General features: G+C 29.0%; 2 protein-coding genes across 2 annotated transcripts; both read right to left on the reverse strand.

Annotated features, from left to right (window-relative positions):
* Positions 1-1841: 1841 nt before the first annotated feature.
* Positions 1842-4434, reverse strand: LOC101214067 (protein LURP-one-related 7). The gene is made up of 3 exons (XM_004139783.3): positions 4054-4434; positions 3035-3244; positions 1842-2203 (listed from the first exon to the last, which is right to left on the reverse strand). The coding sequence occupies exons 1-3, from the start codon at positions 4267-4269 to the stop codon at positions 2072-2074; spliced, it is 558 nt and encodes a 185-aa protein (XP_004139831.1). The 5' UTR covers positions 4270-4434; the 3' UTR covers positions 1842-2071.
* Positions 4435-5512: 1078 nt separating this feature from the next.
* LOC101214310 (RNA-directed DNA methylation 4) lies at positions 5513-11160 on the reverse strand. The gene is made up of 11 exons (XM_004139784.3): positions 10779-11160; positions 8623-8948; positions 8203-8283; positions 7581-7669; positions 7427-7501; positions 7293-7337; positions 6926-7077; positions 6715-6836; positions 6288-6375; positions 6139-6206; positions 5513-6052 (listed from the first exon to the last, which is right to left on the reverse strand). The coding sequence occupies exons 2-11, from the start codon at positions 8729-8731 to the stop codon at positions 5784-5786; spliced, it is 1098 nt and encodes a 365-aa protein (XP_004139832.1). The 5' UTR covers positions 8732-8948; positions 10779-11160; the 3' UTR covers positions 5513-5783.
* Positions 11161-22917: the final 11757 nt, after the last annotated feature.

Here is a 22917-nt window from a genome sequence, read left to right on the forward strand (position 1 = left end):
TATGATCAATAACTTCTGTGTGGAGCTTCTGTATTCTTTCAGCCAACTGTTCAGCTTCTTCTTGGATTTCTACTTCTTTAGGAAGGCTAGTTAGGTCAAAAGTAAGCCTCGGTGCCTTGGCATACACGATTTTAAAGGGGCATTTGCCTATAGTTCTATTATTCATATTGTTAAATATGAATTTAGTTTGGACAAGAACCATGTCTCGTTGTCTAGGATGGTTTCCACTTAAGCAATGGAATTTCTCAAGGATTAAATGTTTACTTATCGTTGTCTCGTTGTCCTGAAAAGTGAAATGGAATTCCACTAAGACAGTTTACATCATATTTATATATATAAATGTTGAAAATGAACATAATATTAAATGTTTTTAATTTAATGTCAATTGAGTAAATATGTATGTTGGCATTTTGATAAATAAATCAATGATAATTTTGTAAAATATTGGTATTTATCAACTTTAGGATAAAAAAACGTGAAATGGTTTTTAGGGGGTCGGGGGCAAGCAAGGAGTTATTATAGTTATTCATAATTGTATCGATAACATGCGTAGTTTGAATATAAATATGTTTTAGTTTTAGTTATCGTTCAAGTTCTAGTTTTTCTAGAGTCATCTAGTCACAAAAGATAATAAAACCTAAAATTGGGAGTGCCTTATGTTAGACTTTGTTGATTTAATCTAATATATTAATTAATCCACAAGCTTAATTTAATTAACTTAGTAAATTGGTTGTGTGACAACACTTTAGTTAATTTAGGTCACATTTGGTAACCACTCCATTTTTCGTTCTCTCTCACAATCTATCTTACTTTCATGCAATTTAATTCTCATCATTTCATTTTCCTATCAACCAAAATCAAAATACTAAGTTTTTTACTACTTTCCTACGGCTTATTTAGCTGTTTTGGTAGACGGAGACTAATTGTTAGAGCCGATATTCCTTTTCGAAGAGCAAAATCGAAGTATAGTGTTGAATAGGTCGATGTAATTGTTGAGTCCTATGACGGTGGAATCAGTTAAAGTGATCCTGCTACTCTAAAAAAATATGTTAGACGTGCTCAATTGGATGAATTTTTTTAATTAGATCGTGCTACTTTGAAATCCGATGGGGGTTTTTGTAGAGAAATTTTATCTCAAATTCCCTATCGTTAGACCCAAACTTTCCACTTGCACTACTTAGTTGTATTAGGTAGTTGTGTCAATATATAAATTTCAATTGCTTGTTGGAACCTTTAACAAGTTCTTTCCATCAGATTTAACATGTGTATATGAGTACTAAGGTCTTAAGTAAATTGCTTGCCTGTTTAGAATTATCCTAGAGTCTTGACTAAATATTGTTTATGCTCACGACTACCGAAGTTCTAAGTTTGGGTTGGTGAAAAGCACTCAAAAAGTACTTTCCTAGACTTGCAATTTTTTTAAGTTTATAGCATAAATTTGTTCATGGATGCTTTATTTGTAAAAAAGCTGAGCAGTTGAACGGCTAATCGAAGATGAAATACCTCTAAGGATAGTCAAAGTTTGACCTAATACAAGAAAATGGATGAAATAAGGCCAGACAAAGTGTGGACAGTTTGCTACAGCATTAGAGGTCATGACCAAAAAATAGGTTAGCATCTAGACGCCATGAAAATAAATGCACCAATCAAACTTTGTTTTTAAACCACAAAGTTTATAAATAATGTGTTTTGATCATCGTTTAGAAGGCATTTTCTTTAGCTTTGTCACCCTTTAGTTAGGAGTATGAGTGGTTAAACTTAAACCAACAAATTTGTTAAGTTTTCTAGATAAAATAAGATATCTAAGAACAATGGTACTTGGTCAAACTAGAAACTCCATCTGGAAGATGATACTCAAACTTACAAGTTTGCATAAAGTAAAAGTCACACAACAGAATTGTTAATAAAGATAAAATATTTTACATTGTAAGCCATTTTTTTATCTAAAGATCAAATGAAAATTGTAGATAGTGATTCTAATTACCCTTTCTTCTTCCATTCATTATCCTGCTCGATCAGATCCATCAAACAACAGGCGGAATAATAACTTCGTAATACTCATTCACATTTGTTACATTCGTCCATCAAAGAATATTACAATCAAAGCTACAATCAATGCTGGATCAACAGAACTAGGAAATATGGTTAGTCGAAATCTTCCCCTTCTGACCCAAATTTGACGAAGTTTGTGCATTAGGCTCGTCTGCATCAAAAAGGAAACAATCATCACTCATTCTTTACTTACAAATGCAGAGAGTTCTATGTAGTTTATGCACAAGAAATAATGTGATGTCTTTTCAAACATTCAATATGTTTCAGAAATTCGTTTTACAATTGAAATTGCAAAGACACTAACATAGACTCAGAGGAAGGATATTGATGGTTTATAAACAGATTTCCTCATCTATAATTATAAGGCTTTCATTGTGCCTGAGTTGCAGATTATTTTAAGAGTTAGTATCCTTGTTGAATTGCTCAACCCAGCGCTTTTGTCGTCTGCACAATTGTAACTCTTTTGGTTGATCCAAACTAAGAGCAAAGATAAAAGATACGACAATAAGAAGGCACATAGTATTTTAAAAATCGACATATCATATTTTAAAAATCTACAATACAACATGGCAATTACATGTTTATTAAAACATACAAATGTAAATCATACGAAAAGAAAATTCAAAGTAGATGAGTCGATGCATTTATATGCTTAAAAACTTTGTTTAATGTATTCAAATTTGAATTTTATAATTGTTGTCATGTACGTGTCTTTTTAGTCTACTCAACAAGTTTTCTATACATGTCTAACATATTTATTGTACTAACATGTTTTATTTTACTAAAACGTGTTGGATACATGTCTAATAAGAGTACGTGCTTCTTACATTAAAATTAAGAAGACTATAGCAAGCATCACAGTTAGTATTGTCATGTTCATATTCCACTCAACAAATAAGGATTAGGAATAGCATGCTTAAGGGTTGAAAGGAACAGAAAGCTTCACAAGGACATTCTTCTATATGTTATTGTTATATTGTACCTGGGCCACTATTGTATTGCCGTTATATACAGTACAGGATCTCTGAAACGGCCAGCCTTTCATCTCGAAGCTTGCATTTGAGTCGTCTAAATTTCCGCCGACTAGGAAGACTTTGAACTCGGTTCTTCTAAGTTTGTTGAGTGTTCTTTGAACTTTGAAGAGCAAATTCTCCTCACCAACATCCCCTTTGAATCCTTCCCAAGATTCTTTCTGAGACCAATACAAATTTCTTCACATTGTTTCAGAGAAACAACAAAAAGGAAGTCTAACACAAGAATCAGAAGTGCATCTCATAGTTTATAAGCTACCCAGCTTCATAGAAATCCTATCAGAAAACTTATTTGCAACAATTTCAGGAGTAAAATTCACACTTTTTTTTTTTGGTTTTAGAAGCCTAAAAAGGTTAGAGAGAGTCATTCATAGTGCTATTAACCAAATGCAAGGTAATTTCAACTTTGAAATGTCTTGAATGCTCAAAAAGACCAGAAACGGATCGCGCTATCCACTCAAGGTTTCGATGAGTATCGAATCAATCATGCCGTCCCATTGGCACATCTATATATGTATTATCCATTTTCCCTCCCAATAATAAAATTGCTCTCTTCCTCTATCCAAGAATGCAGTAAACAAAATAGTAAACCACGAATCTCTTTGTGTCCTTAATGTTCACACTTTTTGCTTGTCGATTTCATTTCTGTCATACAACACTTGACAAGACCCAACAATAACAGTCGTAAAATCACAAACAACTAGAAAGCACATAAGGGACAAAAGCTATGGAAGAAGAAGTCTATAAACAAAGTGAATAACCTAAAGTTCAAACGAACAGGAAACACCAAAATTATTAGGTCATACAATCTGGAATTCTCCAATTGGAAGAAAAATCAATCGAATAACACTCAGGCTTCAAGAATTGGAGGCCAGAAACTTAAACTTGTTCCTCACATGATTAGGAAGTTAGAAGCAGAATACTAAACCAATGTATTGCAGTAGAAGTTGAAAGAAACATAGATACTCACGTTAACGCGAAAAATAGAAATGAGAGGATCAGCGGCGTCGGCGTGAGGCAGCAGAATCTTGTCAACTGACGAAGATTTCAAAGCATGACGATTGATTCTGTAGATGATATCGCCGGAGGAGTTAGTGAGGTAGTCGGGATGTTGTTTGGAGAGGAAAAGATCAATGGGAATCGGAAGAGCTGGAGAGCAAATGGCGGGATCCGAAGGATTAGCCATAAACAATTGAGCTTTCAATTTAGTCCCGTGTTAGTAGCAAACTATGGGTACATCTCTCTGCTGTTTTTCTATAACTTATGGCTACAAATGACCAATGACCAAACTAGGATCAATCTCATTTTCCCATTAACCCAACCTATGAAGATCTCTAATGTCATCTACACTTCTCGACATCGCGTCAAGGTTACAAATTTCATTCTTAACCTTACAAGTTGTAAAAGATAGTTGAATTTGACGCGAGTTAAATATTAGATTTCATAATTTTGTCAAGGTGGATCATCTATCATAAATGGTTAAATTTGCAACTTAACAAAAATGATTTGAATGAAAAGATGATTGAATTTTGAAATAATGTCACTAATAAAACGATATCAATGTCTATCAAATATTTGTTACCCGGTAGAATTTAAAATTTTGATATAGCATGTAAATATTACAATTATCCTCCTATAGAATTGACCATCTAAAATGGTTCTATCATAATAATGCAACTATAATTGTTTAAAAAAGTAAGAAAAACCGAACACGTGTTCCGCGATTATTAAAACATGGATTGACTAAGTTATGCTAATTTGGATGAAGTTTTATCAAATCATAATGACTAATTTGTAAGCAATATAGAAGCAAAATTGTAATCTAATTTGATTTCTTAATCAACAAGCTAAAATGATATTAAAAATTTTACATGGAAACAAAAAAAAAGGATCAAAATTGTAATCCACTACAGCTAAAAGGATTTTAGATTCTCAAATGTCCATACATCAAACATTTATATGGCAACAAAGCTTAGATTCCCTTTAAACTTTTTTTTAAGAACATATTCTTTTAAATTTTAGCTCATTATTAAATTAAATATGAAATGTACATGAGACGAAATGGAATACTATTTACTTACAACTTTAAAGTGAGATTGGAATAACTCAGTACATAAAATAATTATATACTTACGAAATACTCTTACAAAATTTACAGATATTTAGCTATATATTCCATAACACTATAAAAATCTAACAAAACTTGTTAAATTTTAAAAAATAAAAGAGTAATTTTATTCTTATAAAAGTGATTTCAAAACAAGCCCTTAATCTTAAAAATAAATATTAATAAATTAATAAATCCCAAACTCAACTTTGGAAATGAATTTTAATCTAAAGTTATTGTTTTAGAAAACTTTAAAAGTTAACTCAAAATGTGAAGAGTTCATAGCATTTTCTAGAATCAATTTAGTTCAACATTTCAAGTATTTAATGGTAAAACTGAGTCGTTTAGAAAAAAGAAATTGAAATATTTGACATCCAAACAGACTAAAAATTTACAAGTTCAATCAAAACCAAATAAAATAAAAGTCAGCTTTTTAAAAAATCTAAACATTTTTCCCTAATCAAGTAAAAAAGACTCTAAATCTCCAACATTACATCCCTAATCATAGCAAGCATTCCTCCCCTAAATCCTAATTAAGAAAAGATATATATATTCACAAGGATGAAAAGCTTGTTCTATCTCTAGTGAAAAATTCAACGATAGGACCATCTCCAATCTTCACCTTCATCATGACCAACATTACTATCATAATCAAAGCTATCAGCACCATCCTCTTCATCACAATCATCATATATTTCATCCTCATATAATTCAACTTTCTCCTCCTCCGATAACTCATCTTCTTCTACATCATTACTTTCTGAGGACTGCTTCTCATCATCACTATCTTCCAATTCATCATTTGAAGATGTACTCTCCAACTCTTCCTCATCTGGGTAATCGAAGCACGGATTGTTTTCAGCTGAAACCAAAGAAGACAAAAAGCATAAAAGAAATTAGATATAACTTATGTTTGTAAACTAGAAGGAAATGGTCATTGGTTTTTACCATTTGAATCATCAGTTTCATAATCTGAGTCACTAGGCCCATCATGATCTAAGTCATCAACTTGTATCCTGAAAAAAAATATATGAAATGATTAAAAAAAACATGAAGTGTAAACCATAGCAGAAAGGGGAAAAGGAAGAAAGACGCACAAAGGAAATGGATGGGAGGCATCGTCTTCAGCAATCTCCACATCATTCTTCACAGTATAGTAGTCATACACATAATCATCTACAGGCACTGAAGAAGTGAAGACATAGACATAACAATAAGAAATTACATTTTCTTTTTTATAAAAAACCATTTCATATATAAATGAAATATCAAAATATTACAACAGGAATTAAAATAAAATCCCAAATACATAGATGAAACTAAAAAGTGAGTGAGGTAAGGAAAAAAACTTGCGCAAAGCAAGAACAGGAGACGATAGCTGGAAAAACAAATAACGGATGAATAATAATTATCCTCTTCATCCAACTTTCTACTGTTGAATTGCATAGGATCATAGTTGCATCATTCATAACTAAAGTTGTATGCCATAGAATTCAAGTGACTGCTAGAAGAATTGGAACTTACAATTTTGTTTCATCATGTTTGCATCTATATCTGATTCAATTTCAGCAGCGGCACTTGGAATAAACTCCCTTAGTAACGGCAAGTAACTTGATAACATACTCTGATCCTCCAGAGACATTTGTCTGCACTAATAACAAAATAAAATTTGCCCACATAAATGAGGATTTTGTAAAGTATTGAGACCGAATAACATCAATATAGTAGAACTCACTCCTGCTTTGGGGATTCACTTGATATTTCATTTGTATCAAGACGAACAATATCATAGATATGATATACATCACGTAACTGGTCATCTTTTTCATCTTTAACCCCTTTCCTACTTCTCCATATCTGCTCAAATCTAGCGTTTTTTGCCGCAAGCTGATAAAAGGAGAAAGCAGTAGCACAAAGAAACCATGATACCTCACCAAAATAAATTAGAAGCTCAATATATGAAAACAAGTTAATCATACTATAGAATGCCATCTATAAGTGCAAGTGGGTTCATAATCTTATCTGACCAAAAATCTTCTGATCAAACAATGTTAATATTCATCTTTTTAAGAGCATTAAAGGAATGTCATCATACATCATACCTCCTGTTCTTGTCTAGCTTTAACCAACAACTGATCTTGTCTCGACTGCATAATACAAGTTAAGGTGAGAGAAAATACCAAATAAGTACCGCACAAACTAAGAACCAAACAAGCAAATAGATAGGACAGCATACAATCTCTCTCTTAAAATTTCTTCTGCGCTCCTCATTCTTTAGGTTATTTTCAATGGTGGAAGCAGCATCAGGTGCCTAAAGGAAAAATGGTTACTGATGTAGAAGAGAGCTAAAATATTGAAGAAGAAGATTAATAACTAACTAGAGTACTGACCACAAAAGACTGCACAATGTCAACAGTGGCATCAGAGCTTCTTAATGTCTCCACATGCTGTACAAATATCTTCTTGGTCTTTAATTCCTCTGATGCAAGAGAAAGATATCCAATTAGGGATAGGGAGTTAAATAGATTTATATTTAAATCATACTCCATTGACCATATAACCGTGAAATACAGTAAAATCATTTTCGAGGTTGATACCCCAACCAAATAGAGACGTTTAATCAATTGGCAAGAACCATAAAGATAATAAATCCACTTCTCCCCTCCCTCATAGAAAAAGAAGAAACAATAACAACAATGAAATTCACCCCATTACTTTTCATATAAAGGTCGACACAGTTTTCCCACAAAGAATCCATGCAACAACAAATTTACATCCCCCCAGAAGAAGAAAAATACTACGTATAATCTGCGACTGAATATTCGTGAAGAACCATACATTGTTGCATGAACATGTTTATTAATGGCTAAGTGGTACTTACGGTGCAAGAGATAATTACAAAGGTAAAACAAGCATTTGACCCATGTGAAATTACAAACAACTCAGGAAAGATCGACTTGTGGTGTAAAGAAAAAAAAAAGAACACAAGTACAGGTTTAGAAATGATCAGACCTTTGTGGAGTGTTTCTGAAATTGATAAATTCTCAAAATCCAAGAGTGGTCGCTTCAATGGCCTCTCATTGATTTCCAGCCCTAGAGCATAAAATTTTTGGGGATAGAATACATAAACAATGCAAAAAGTATATAAATATATCGGGGCAAGGGAACAAAGAAATTGACTATAACTATGTGTGCACCACATAACAATAGGCTGAAAATCATCACAAAGGTCAATGCAAACATGGAACAATTCAGACTTCATTCGATGGCTCATAAATAATTAAACATCGAAGGAGATGGCTAATAAGAAGACAATAGAAGAATGTGATCTCCAAGAGTTAAAAGAGCTGAACTATGCAAATCACAAACCTAAATTAGCAAAAGAAATTCTTTGAGGAAGGGAATGAAAGAGAGTGTCTAAACAGAACTCACATAATGCATCAAGTCGAGATTGGGAAGCTTTGCGCTTAACCCTAACTAAAACTGGCTTTTCGTCCACGAGTTTGGAAACAGAAGAAGAGCTCTCACCAATGAGCGCCATACGACGGGCAATAGTTTTATGTTCTATTCTCTAAAAGCATGAGGAATATTTTTGGCAAGACCCCTTAAGACTGAATACTTTTAGGCTTCAACGGTCTCCCTAGAATTGGAAGCACACCTTGTTTCACCACTGCTTTTTCCAGTCCCTGATCGTTCAGACCGACCCTCACTATGGCATCAATTAATGTGGTTAGGGCAAGCAATGATGAAGAAAGAACCTGCATTCAAACACAGAAGACAGCAACAAACACCATGAGTAAGTACAATACATATTTATAACCTTCGTGAGCAACATCTTAAATGAGGAAACAATAAGTAACTTTTCTACACACTATGAAGACTGCTTTTTTTACCAAATCTACAAGCTCTTTTTTTTCTCTCTCTTCTTGCTTTCTTCAAAACTGAAGACTTCCATTTAGAGATATAAAAGTGCCAACAGTGGCATCAAAACAAAAGCAACCAACGATAAAAATAAAAACCTAAAAGCATAGTTCAACCTAAAACGAAACATTAACAGGAAGGTATGCATTGGGAATTCATCCTAACGAATGAGCTGCAACAAAACGCAAACAACACAAAGAAACAAGGATGGAATAGGGAACTATGGAAGACACTGTTATAATGATGTGAATGTAGAAGTTCAATGATTTCAAGCAAAAAGGTAGTAATAAAAAATGGCCAAACACCACACACTTGCACTTATGATAGCTTTGCCCCTATGATTGAGGCAATAGGACAATTCGGTCCTGGACTGAAACCACCATCGTATCATGAATTGAGAGTGTCGTGTTTGAAAAAGGAATTGGAATCTGCAAATGAGTTGATGAAGAGCCATAAGGCAAAGTCGGCAAAGGTTGGACACACCGTTATGGCTGATGGATGGACAAATAGAAGACATAGGACATTGATTAACTTTTTAGATAATAGTCCTAAGGCACCGTATTCATTGCTTCATCTTATGTGAAGGATGGAAAGAAAATGTTCGAGTCGCTTGACAATTTCATAGAGCGCATTGGAAAAGCTAATGTCAAACAAGTTGCTATTGCATCGGAAAAGTTAATTTCAAACAAGTTGCTATTGCATCGGAAAAGTTAATGTCGAACAAGTTTTTATTCATAGTGCTTCAGCAAATGTTATGGCAGGTAAGAAATAATGCAAAGTACCAACACTTTATTAAATTTATTAGTCTTATGCTTACACAACTAAGAAGCCTAAATATTGTTCTTATTTTACTTTGTTTATAAGGCAATTGTTAGAAGCAAAATGATCAAAATTAATTTGGTCTCCATGTGCCCTCAGTGATTTGATGTTGGAGGATATATACAAGATCCCACATATTTGCAAAACATTAAAAAGAGGCATGTATGTTAGCAGTTTCATTTATGTTAGTCTAGGATTGTTAAACATGATGAGGCGGTTTACTAATCAAAAGGAATTAGTTAGACCAGTGAAGAATCGCTTTACTACAACTTGCATGACATTATGATGGAAGCCAACTATTGTATGTAATTTCTACTAATATTATTGATGATAGTATAGGAATGAATTCCTTGATACAATATCGAAATCCCTCTCCTGTTATCCTCTCTTTCAAGGAAGAACAAATATCTTTCTAAACTCAAAACATAAGAAGAAGCTCGACCATTTATGAGGTTATGGATAGAGCTAATGAGACCATCGCTAAATCCTTTGATGGTAAGGAAGAAAAGTACAAAACTAATTTACAATGATGGGAGCTTCAGTTGCATCGCCCTTTGCATGCAGTGGAATATTATCTAAACCCAAAATTCTATTAAGGTTGATGAAATTTTCAATGGGTTGTATACATAATTGTATGGCTGCTTCCTTGGACATTCAAGATAAATTATTTGGACAAGCTTTAGCAATAATTAGACAGAATGACAAAATATCTCCAAGTAAACTTTAACTTTAAGTCTTGGAATTAAACATTGAATAGCATTCAAATTGAAAGCTGGTAATATACTTATGATCCATAGTGGAATAGTGGAAAGATTTCGGAGAATCAACTCCCAACGTGCAAAACTGACCTCAAATTACGACGATCTACAGGCAGAAAGCAACACGACGCGTCTCAAAGCTGGCCCGGCTCAACGACCACGGACGGAATGACACAGGACAGCCCCGACCTAGACTGACGGCAAAGGATATTTAAAAGTTGAGGGTCGCTGGCGTGGCGCGCTGGTCGTCGTCCGGCGTCGGAGGAGGGTTGTCGGCGTGAAGGAGAGATTGTGAGCGGAAGAGAAACTTCGAAAGTCCAATGGAGAGGGCAGCGTGCGTGGTTACCCTTTTCTCTTATTTTCTCTTCTTTTTTTCTTATTAAAAAGGAAAGAAGAAGAGTAATAACAATGTCCTCCGACTTAACACTACGGAGGTCTCCTCTTCGGAATCAAATGTCTAAAATTAAATTAACCATTATGGGCTTAATATTTGCATATGCATGTGTTTGGGATGCAATAATTGGTAATTTGGATTTATAATGCCTCCTAATTGTATATTCTAAATTTATCCCTATAAAATTTTAATAAATTGGTTTTTTTTTTTATATTTTGTAACTATAATTCAATTTATTGATTTATTAATTTTGTAAGAACAATAGAGTTTAACATTGGTGCATTAACGTGAATAGTTTAATTATAAATATTACAAATCATTCACAAAATATAACAAATTAGATAATCGGATGAAGTTTACGAGAGTTTAAGTTAAGCAAAACATTAAAAAGTGTCTAATAACTAGGTTTCAAACTAAATATAGAAAAATGGTAATGCAAAAGTAAAAGTGAAGGTTAAGTAAAGTTACTTTTAATGTAAGGGTCAAACATATTCACTTGGGTCATTTTCTTAGTTTTTCATCTTTTCAAATTCTTAAATTTTGTAGTGTTATTCCAAACCATTTTTTTTTTTTTGTTCTAATTTTCTTATTCCACCAATTCAACCTTAAAAATTTGAAATTTTGATTTAAACTTGTTTTTCAAACTTAAAATACTAAATAAATAAATAAGTAATGGAACGAGAGCTTATCAAATTACTCTAATCTTTCATTTTGCTTAATTCATGTCTCAAATATGGGATGTGCTAAAATAACTCACTCTAGTCTTCTTAAGTCTGAACACCAAATAAGCTCTTTGTGTTTTTGGTCTAAAAGTTCCTACAACTTTTAAAAGTTTTAAAAATATACTTAAACTTTTATAGATTGTTCATAATATAAATAATAAACATGTTTAATTATTTGAAAATAATAAAATCGCACATGTTTCAAAATAAAATTTTCTCCTTAAAACATACTAAAACAATAACTAGTCAAACAAAAATATATCTCACACTTGCAAATCTATCAAACTATTGTTGTGGGTTAATAATCAAATACACTTTTTATTTGATAGTCAATTGTTTATTAATTAATAAAGACTGGTTGTGTTATTGATTTATCGTTTTGAGTTAATAGTCAAATACATTTTTTATTTGACAATTAAATATATGTTAACTACAACAACTATAGAAATTAGTTGTGTTATTGATCTATCATGTGTGTTAATAGTGAAATAAATATAAATTTATGGTTTTAACTTAATATTTTAGGTTTTTCTTTTGATTGAGGAGAAAATTAATGTAAAATTTAGATTAATGAGAGTATTTTTTAGGGCTTTTTTATAAAAAAAAAAAACATAACAAATCATTAAAATATCTACACTTTATAAACAATTCTAAAAAAACGGAAATAATGCCCACATGCCCATAGACCCACAATGGAAAATACAAAAAATTCGAGTCAACATGCGATTAATCAGCCACACTCGCACGTGAGTAATCTTTCTTCTAAACAAATGATCTACTATCCTTTAGGTCATAATACATGCAATCAGGTAGTTCTTTTTAACTAAAAATACTTCAAATTTAAACAATTGTGTTAACCATGCTAAACAATCATGTGACCATGACAAACAATCGTGTTGGTTATGGAAAACAATTGTGTTGATTATAGTAAGAGATCTTAAAGTACAATGTAAATTATTGTTAAAAATTTCAAATAAAATGATTATATTGATCATGCTAAACAATCATGTTAACTTATGTTAAGTGATCATTTATTAGATAATATCAACACGATCGTGTAGTTTGTTTTGAATGGTGGAAAAAAACTTCAAATTTAAACGATCGTGTTGACAATGGTAAATAATCGTTTAGATCATGTAAAAAATGATATTTAACGATTTTGATATTCTCAAATACGAGGAAGATAAAGTAGCTTCATAAAATATTGTCGAAACTGGTAAAGATGAAATATGAGATTTAAACAGAAGAATAAATGGTTTAAAAATAAAAGAAAGAAAACTTAAAATAGGAGATGAAGACATCTGGAAGAGAATATGAATAAATGGCAAAGAAGAAGAAAAAGACGTGATGAATCATATTCAATGACAAATCTGAAAATTATGAAAATATTTTACCGGCTCGATGAGTTTTTGTTTTTATTGTTACACATACATTTATCTAAATTATATCCTTTTAAAAAAAAAAAATTAAGCTTATGAATTTTTTTGAATAGTTCATTAATTAATTATTATTTTATAAAATTTATTCGTAATGACGTCTATGGTTTCAAATCCATCTCTTTTGTTGCTCTAATTAGCTTAAATCATTTCCAACTTATAAAAAAAATGTAGTCCTATTTCAAACTAAATTGGTTTTAAATTTTTTTATCAAAACCATTGAACCTTTGGAGAACAAAAATGTATTCTAACTTTATTTGTTGTTAGTTAAGAAATATTAACGTTTAATGTAAGTAAAATAGTAATGAAAAACCTTGAGAAAATAATTAATAATATTTATATCTATAGTATGTATAAAAGTAAACTTTGGATTTCATTTATGCCTTTTTGTTATAAGGATTCTATTAATTTATGCGTTTTTGTTATAAGGATTCTATTAGTTTAGTGACAATTCAATCATTTACCCCATTTTACCCATTCATGCAAAGTCATTAAAAGCTACCATTTCTAAATATTAAATCCCATAAAAAAAAAAAAACATTAAACTCACACACTATTAAATATCTTCATTATAATATTTTGCTTTAAACTTTTATCAAATTCATAATTACATGCATCACTTTTAATTTGCTCTAAACTTTGGATATTTTTCAAGTTTATAATTAATAAATTTTTTATTAGGTAGATATTTCTAGATTAAACCTAATTCAAGTAATATTTATCATTTTTCTTTGTTTTCTATTGAAAATACAAATTAATTTATTTTCTCTTATTAGGTTGGCAGGATTGTTTCTAAATAAAACCTATTAGAATTCTATACTTTGTTTATCATTAAGGTTATAAATTAAATCAAAAACAGAAATTCAAGAACTAATTTGTAGACAAATAAAACATATAGTTAAATAGTCTCACATTCCTACATAAATTTTGTAAAAAGAATATTTAAATAAAAACATATCCGCTAATATATAAATTCAATTTCTTCACACTTACACATAAATGTCATAAATATAAGTCATAAAAATTTTAAATTTGTGTTAATTAAATAATTTTTACAAGTAAACAAATAAAAATAAAATTAATGATCATTTAACTATGTTTAATTATTGAAATATAAAAACTTTTAAATTTTAAAAAAGCTCTATAATATCTTTCTTTTCCTATATATCCTTTAATTTCTTTATAATTTATAATTTTCTAATTATTTCAACTTCTGATAAAGTATAACATTTTTAACTATGTTAAAATTTGTGATAGGTGAATCAATTTGTTTGTTATATAATACACAAACCATGATTTTTTTTCGTCATAATTTTCACTCTTCTTTATTATCTATCACAACTCTCTTTTTAAAGTCTAAAGTTAAAATATGATTTTAGAAATGGAATGAAATAGAGTTTGCAAATTTTAGTAATCAATATTTAATCATTTTTAAGTCTGTAGGACACTCATCAAAATGTATTAAATTGTAAAATTGGAGAAAAACACTTAGAATAATATAAGCAATAATAATGTTTCTATTTATTGTTTTTAGTATAAGTATACCCATAAATGCATTATACATATATAACATCCAATAGATTTATAAAACTTGAGAAAAATTGCATTCATATTAAAGGAGAGTTAGGATGTGCAAAACACATTTAAAAACACGTTTAAAAAAGTACAGTGAAAGATATAAAAAATAAGGAAGAAAACGATAATTTAAATATAAGTGTAACAAAAGTTAAAATGCAAAAAAAAAATAGAAAAGCGTTAAATAGTCGATAACACTTATTCTTTGTCACTCTACCAATATGTAAATAGGTTGAACTTCTAACAAATTCGTTGAAGCTCAAAACCAAGATGTTATTTTGCCCCTTCCCAAATATATATGTGAATTAGTATAGAAATTAAAACTGAAAAGCATATAAAACTTCAACATGGAAGAAAATGACATACATAATGTTAAACACAAAGGAATTGATCAAAAGAGAACGATCAATAAAAAAAGAGAGACAAATGTGATATCTCCATCTAAACCTAACTACATAAATACTTGAAGTAAAGAATCTGAAGATGATACTTAATTTTTTAATTGAGCTATTTATATGAAACTTTAGATTGGAGAGGAGTTCTTCATTTTTGTTAGACAGCATAAAATTAAAGATAAAATCAAAGTTACAGTTTTTTTTTTTGTTGAAATAACTTATCTGATTTTTTCTTTCCTTGGAAGTGATTTAGAGTTTTATTATGTTTTAATTTATTTTTTCATATCAAAAGGATTCTCCATCGATAGGATTGAATGGTGAACTTTCTCGGTTTGAATTTGGTTGGTTCATGAACTTGGCCCATGAACTCAACAACTTGAACTTTAATTAGCATTTTGGTTAAATTGAGAAGATACTTGCAAATTTAGCCATTAGATGCAAAATAATAAGTATATAACAACATTTTAAAAAATTTACAAATATAAAAAATTTTGACAAATTCTGTCAATGATAAAAGTCTATCACTAATAGACCATATTGTAAATATTGGTCTATCATTGATAAACCATAACGAGTCTATTAGCAATACAGATCTATAACAATAGTTTTTTTAATATTTACTATATTCTTAATTATTATCAGTCAGACTGTACATTATAATTACTCAACAAATTTAACCTTCAAAATGTGAGTTGGGCTTCACAATGTGAAATAAGCCCAACATTTTAAATATTTTTTAGGATATTAATCATGGTGTTGACATTTTTTGTAGTATATTTATTTTCTATTTGATTTCTAAATAATTTATATTTGATTGGTATTTGATTCCTTTCTAATTTTCATACTATTGATATTAAGTACGTTTTGATTTCTTTTCGATTGTTATTTGAATTTTCATTAGATATTATATATTAGACTTACAATTTAAAGTTTATACTAATGATTTCTATTTGATTATCACTTGATTTTCATTAGATATTATGAAGCACATTGTAATTTTTATTTGATTGATACCTCACTTTGTGATTTTTATTAAAATCTATCAATTATGTGAAAAAAAAAGTAATATGACAATTAAAAATCCATAAATGACTAACTAATTTACAAAAACAAAAGACTTTCATATGATAATCAAATGAAAATAAAATGACTATATAGTCTACTAAGAATCCCCTTTTTATTTTCTAGTTAGCGAACTGAAAACCTAAATTTTAAGTGAAAACTTGAGAATTATGATTCGAAGTTGTGTGTTAGCAGAAGCAATAAATATGCATTTATCAAATATTTTTGATGTAGTGGTTTAAATTGATTAGGTTACAAATGTACCCTACAAAGTTTTTTTTTTTTTCATTTTTCACATGTACTTCAACAATTACATGATGAAGAATTGAAGATGGAACTGTTGATTTTGAAAGTTACACGTAGAACACAAGAAAAATAAGAGAAAAGAGATATAATGTTTTAAAGTTAAATTGAAATGGTTGAAATTGTTGAAATTGTTGAAATTGTATGGGGTTTAGGGTATATATATAGAGAGATATATAGAATAATGAAAAAGGGGTGGGAATGATGAATTAATGTATGGAATTGACGTCTCAAGGCATTCTCGTAATTGTCAATTCCAAACATTAAATTGTGGTCTTCTTCATAAATGCTGCGACTTTATTTGGTTCAACTAACTTTACTCATATGATAACGACACCAATATTTATTTCTTCATTTCACCATTCTTTAATTCATTCATATCTTTTCTTTTTAATTATATAACTATAATTATAATAATTCATATTTCTTTTTCTTTTGACGAAAACAACCCAAAAAATGCTTGAAAACTACCCCTCACCTCTTCTACTATGTTTCAAGATATTCATCCTTTTCATAATCCATCCATGAAACACTTCTAATTTTTCATAATCAAAATTATTTTTAAAAAACAATCATATTGCTATAATATTGTAGTAGCATATGATCCCTACAAACATGTCAAATACAAGTTTTTAACTTTACATACACTTTAATTATTATCAAATGTCCAACATTTCTAAAAAAATTTAATCTCAATTTAGTTTAATTTTGTGTGTAACACATTTATGTAGATATTTTGCTTATTCTAAAATTCATAATCCAATAAACAAAGTTATGTAGTATGAGTACTTAAGCTTTATGTTGCTAGAGATATAAACATGGATTAAGTTCGAGTAACAGTCCGAATGGTCTATGGTATAGGAATAAAGTTGGTGTCTATTCCATAGGAACACTATATGAATTCGACATACTTTGTTTTAGTACATGCGAAGGGATCCCAAGATGTTCGTGTAGAGATGGTGCGAGTGGGATGCATCCTATGCAATGAGATTGTATAAGACTGAAACATGAAATAGTCACTTTTACATTAACACTCTTTAGTATTGTTTGAAACTGATTCTCTTTCTACTTTTTGATGACTTGGGTAACTTAATTTTAATCGATTAATCCTGAGCTAATTATAAACTACTATCTACTTGCGATTATATGAATAGACCTTCCATTTCATGTGTGAGATCGACTGTAGTGGATAGCTAGGGACATGGGGTGAAAGAAAAAATTCACTTCTTGCTTGTTTTTAGGGTTAGTAGATAGGTTGCTTCCTTAAGTGTTAGCTCAAAGTTTCGAACAAATGGTCCACACCCCTCTCATTGATCCAAAGAGGGATCTGGTTTATAGGTTGGACCTTAACTCAATTGTTCATTAGAGGATCAGTTGACGTTTAAGAAAAATATGTAATCTCGAGGTAAAATGGTAAATTGATCTAGTTGTGATTATGAACAACTCCTGAAGAGTTTGACTTACTGATCATCATGATTATATCAGATAGACACAAATATATTTACAGTGAAGAGAGTACAACTACAAACTATAGTGGATAGTCCCAATTAGTTAACGAATGTTGATTAACTCGGTTAATAGGGTTTATCCAGTTAATCTCAATCTTGAATCATTGAACCTCATGATCTATAGGCTCATTAGGTCTCTTTTTACTAGCTCATTACGAAATTAAGCTTATAACAGTGTGATCAAGAAATTTAAAGTATTCGAATTCGTTTGGAAATTGAATAATTGATAATATTTGAAACAATTAACAATTACAAATTGAAAAAGAAATGATATCTTAATATAAAAAATTTAAAAAGGGATTCGAGTAGTGAATAGGAGTGATCGTATTCATGGTGGAAAACAATAATAATACAATATTAAATTAATTAAAAAGTTTCTTATTAATTAATTATTAAAATAATTTAAAATTAATTAATTAGATTAATTAATAGAACTATTTAATTAAATAAATGAATTTTAGAAATTCAATTTTAAAAAGTCCAAATTATTAACTTTAATAGTTAGTGGATTTCTCCCACCTAAAAGTGTAAGGATGAACATAAGGTGCTGCTCTTATACCAATTCAAAGTTAAATCAACATGTTAATGAAAGTTGATCGATATAAAATACTCTAAATTTCATGAATTTTGAGAATCAAGTTCGATAGAAAAATTAGAAAGAAAAATAAATTTAAATTAACACTTATAGTTCAAAATTCTTATAGCCTCTAATATGATTGATGAAATTGAACAAAATCAAGTCGTAGACAACCACAAAAAAATATTCTTTGTTATCCTCTAGATAAAGAAAAAGAACTCGACTTTGGGATCACATTTGTGATCAATCATTTTATCGATGTATTGATATGTATATATATATATATATATATATATATATATATATATATATATGATCTCTACTCTATATGGTCTATTATAACGATAAATATAACACACTAAAATAATATATTTATTGGTTAAAAGCTAAATATTAATAATATTAAATATTAAAATTGTCAAAAAAAAAAAAAAGAAAGTAAAATTGACCAAATATTTAGACTTTATGTAAAGTGTAATAAAATTGTGTTATTTTAGTATAAATAGCTTGTTTGATTCTTGGAAAAACGAGTAGAAATTATATATGTAATGTACGAAGATGGAGTATTTTGGCTTTCATTGATTGGTTTATTCTCACAAACTTAAAAATACCCTTCGAATAGGACCTTCTTGGTGTGTGTGTATGCATGCACAACACAAAGGCACATGTTATACGTACTTCCCAAAAATTCTCAAATCATTTCATACATTCATGCATCTTTATATTAACATACCTAACAATATTTAATAATTTTCTTAGCTTTGTCGTTCTCATGTCTTACTCTTATAACCCTAATCTTAATTTATTACAAACTAATGAATAACAATATAAAAATTTAACACAAATTCTCGTCATTTAGATCATAATACAGTAAATAAAGAATACAACTACGGTAAGAACAAGACTAAGAAGCAATAAATTCAATCTATGGTGATTATCTTCTTAGAATCCAATATATCCTACAACGTTTCTTGACACACAAATGTTTTATGGTCATTTAATAAGTTTATAAAATAAAATAGAATATAAATTATTTTAAAGTTTAGAAACCAAACTTGTTATTTAAGATTTTCAAATATAATCTTTAACTAAATTCCATTTTGAAGGGAGATTTTTAAAACAAAATTGTTAGGTAATTAACCAAAGGCTCTTGAATTAATGTGCATGACCAATAATTATTGTTGTTACTAATGATAAAAATTATTGTAATTAATTAAAACCTACAATAACTCACCAATAGCAAGTGTGTTATATATTATTATAATTACATACCTCTTGGTTTCATTGCCAATAAAGTAGATAAAGTTGAATACAAGGTTGCAAAAATTAAAATTTGGTAATATTTATCAAGTAATAACTTGTGATTGAATATTTAACCCTAAAAACCTCATAAATGCACTTAGATATTTTTATAAATTGACATGCGACTTAATGTGGCCTATTTTTTCATGATTTGTATTTTGTTTATAGTAGAACAAAAATTGTGAAGAGAAAAACCTCCCACACCTAAAAAACAGTGCAATATCTCAATCATCAATTATTGATGTGTTCATTACTATATACTATATCCCAAATCATCAAATTTATTATTTTCGCCTCCAACATTTCAAATTTATTTGCCTCTAACTCTCATATTTTCCTAAAAGGAAAATATATTATTATTAAACTACTTTGACAAATAAATTGCTCATTCTTAAGAAAAATAATGCGTAATTGACCTATCATCCGAATTCTATTTTTGATCATTTATATATGCATAGTTACTCCTTTATATTTTCATTGTAGTATAAAATTTAAATTTTCAAATTTAGAATGATGAATTATATTAAACAATATAAATAAAAACATTTGGATATATAGTGTGTCAACTACCATGTTATAAACTCAATTTGTTTTTCTTTATTTTTTGTTAAAGTTTTTGTATTATGTAATGTATTATAGAATTAGGTTAAATTTCAATTTGTTTAATCAAATCATAAATTTTAACTTATTCCAAGCCATAGACACAAATTTTTAATTAATCTCATAAATTGTGTAATATTAAAATAATAATCACATACAATTTTTTAAAATTAATAATAAATTAGAATTAGTTTGGATGGTTTAAATAAAAATTATACTACCAAACACGTATCTAAAAAACATTAATTACATCTCTGTTTTCATATTTACGTTAATAGATTCCCTAGCAAACAGACTATAAATTAATCAACTAGGTATATAGATGTAATAAAAAGATATAATAATAGTACTGTTTGATTGTTATTACTTATTAGCATTATTATTTCAAATTATATTGGGTTGTAAAGGGTGTAAAATAAATAACATAGGGTTTGTAATAATAAAAAAAAAAAAGAAGAAGATGGGGGGTGTAGCCTAAGCCAAAGAAACAATCGGCTTTTACCCACTTCTTACCTCATTTGTCCACATTTATTTCATACATTCAATTTTAAACCAAATTTATGGTATCTTTGGCCACTACCTTAATTATATGTTTTTATTATACTTCAATTCTCTCTTCTTTTTTTTCTTTCTAAAAACATCATTTTGGAAGTATTCAATACTTTTAAGTTTTCATATCCACTTTTATTACCAAAATCCCAAAATTTTAAATACATCTTTTTATTTTATAATAATAAAAATATATATATTGGGAAAAGTAGTTTAAGGTTAGCCGAGATAATATATACTTTCAAAAGGATGTTTATAATGGATTATGACTTATAACATTTTATTTATGTCATTAGCTACTAAGAATTTTGTTAATATATCACATTAAGAATGATCATGTGCATCATTCTAATGCAATTTGGATCATCCCTATTGCAATCTTCACTTGGGATGGAGGGATGTATATATGGTCATCCTTTACATTAAACGTAACAAATGTGGTGAAAAGTTAAAAAACATATTTTTAGAGGATGTAGTCATCAATTATAAACATCCTAGCTACGTCACGTGCCAAAACACCTTCAATAAGTGTTAAAATTTTATTTTAATGATTATTAAGTTTATAAAGTATATTTTAAAAGCTTTTAATTTTTTATTTAATATAGTTTTTTAAAGGTAGATTAGTAGTCATTTAGCTTTCTATTTTTAAAATTTAGTTTGTTTTCTTTCCACTTCACTTCTTACCATGATTTAAAAAATTTTAAACTAAATATTTGAATTGTTTTTTTTTTTTTTCAAATTCTAAAAATAAAAATCAGTTTTGAAAGGTTACTTTTCTTTTTAGATCTAAAAGTAACTTGATTTTCTAAAACATCCCTATAAAGCAAATAACAATAAATTCATATATTATAGGACTTAAAATTTTCAAAATTTTATATTCAATAAATTCGTGTATCTCTTGAACTGAAAATTGAAATTGTAGAACTAAATAGACAGGCAATTCAATTTCAGATATAATAGAACAAATTTCAATTAGTTATATATATTATATATATATATTAAAAAACCAATATAGGAAAAATTGAATTTGATTAAAAAAGAAAATAGTATTTGGTAGTGGTAAAAGAGTAAATACTGGAAATAGAAGAGAAGATATTATTGGTATTTAATAACAGATAATTAATGGTATTATCATTAATTACTGAAAATAATCAACCATAGATAAATTCATTAACTTATAGCCATTAATGGGGTGTTGACGTTGATTTTCCTTGCCAAATAAGTTTAAAATTTAAAAGTATGGTTGCCGAATTTAATGATAGCAATAAATGCGAGGTGAGGTTCATAAAAGTCACACATAATTATCATCATAATAATTAATAAATCCACAATCCTAAGACATTACTTATTGATTAATTAATAACAAAGTTTTAAGATTGAGAGAAATAGGGGGCAGTCATAGGGATGGAGGTGTGATTAATTGATTACTAATATAACAATAATAATAGGGAATTAATTTAAATAATCTTGGATTAGAAAAAAAGAAAAAAAGAAAAGAAAAAAAAACGTAGGTGGCAAACTATGACAAAAATAAAAGTGTATATTAAATATGGGTGTTAAGTATATTAATTTGTTGGGTCTGTAAACGCTATAATTAGCCTCATGCAATGCAGCAAGCAACCATTAAAGATTAAACCCACCTTCTCCACCCACTGCCTTTTCAAACGTTTTTACTACGCAACCTCTATAAATGCACTTCTTCTTCTTCTTCTTTATTTCTTTATTTCTTTATTTCTTTTTCTTTTATTTCCTCTTAAATATCCATTATATATTCCCACCCTATTCTAAAATCACAACGTAACATCA

Source organism: Cucumis sativus, chromosome 7, assembly GCF_000004075.3.
Source record: "Cucumis sativus cultivar 9930 chromosome 7, Cucumber_9930_V3, whole genome shotgun sequence".
NCBI classification, from domain to species: Eukaryota; Viridiplantae; Streptophyta; class Magnoliopsida; order Cucurbitales; family Cucurbitaceae; genus Cucumis; species Cucumis sativus.

Excerpts from the sequence above, each read along its gene's own strand:
- LOC101214067 (XM_004139783.3), bottom strand. The coding sequence starts at position 4,269 with ATGGCTAATCCTTCGGATCCCGCCATTTGCTCTCCAGCTCTTCCGATT. Across the intron at positions 3,245-4,053 it reads TTTCTATTTTTCGCGTTAAC|AAAGAATCTTGGGAAGGATT; the intron begins GTGAGTATCTAT and ends TATTGGTCTCAG. Across the intron at positions 2,204-3,034 it reads GCAATACAATAGTGGCCCAG|ACGAGCCTAATGCACAAACT; the intron begins GTACAATATAAC and ends TTTTTGATGCAG.
- LOC101214310 (XM_004139784.3), bottom strand. The coding sequence starts at position 8,731 with ATGGCGCTCATTGGTGAGAGCTCTTCTTCTGTTTCCAAACTCGTGGAC. Across the intron at positions 7,670-8,202 it reads TTCAGAAACACTCCACAAAG|AGGAATTAAAGACCAAGAAG; the intron begins GTCTGATCATTT and ends CTCTTGCATCAG. Across the intron at positions 6,207-6,287 it reads GCCTCCCATCCATTTCCTTT|GATACAAGTTGATGACTTAG; the intron begins GTGCGTCTTTCT and ends ATTTTTTTTCAG.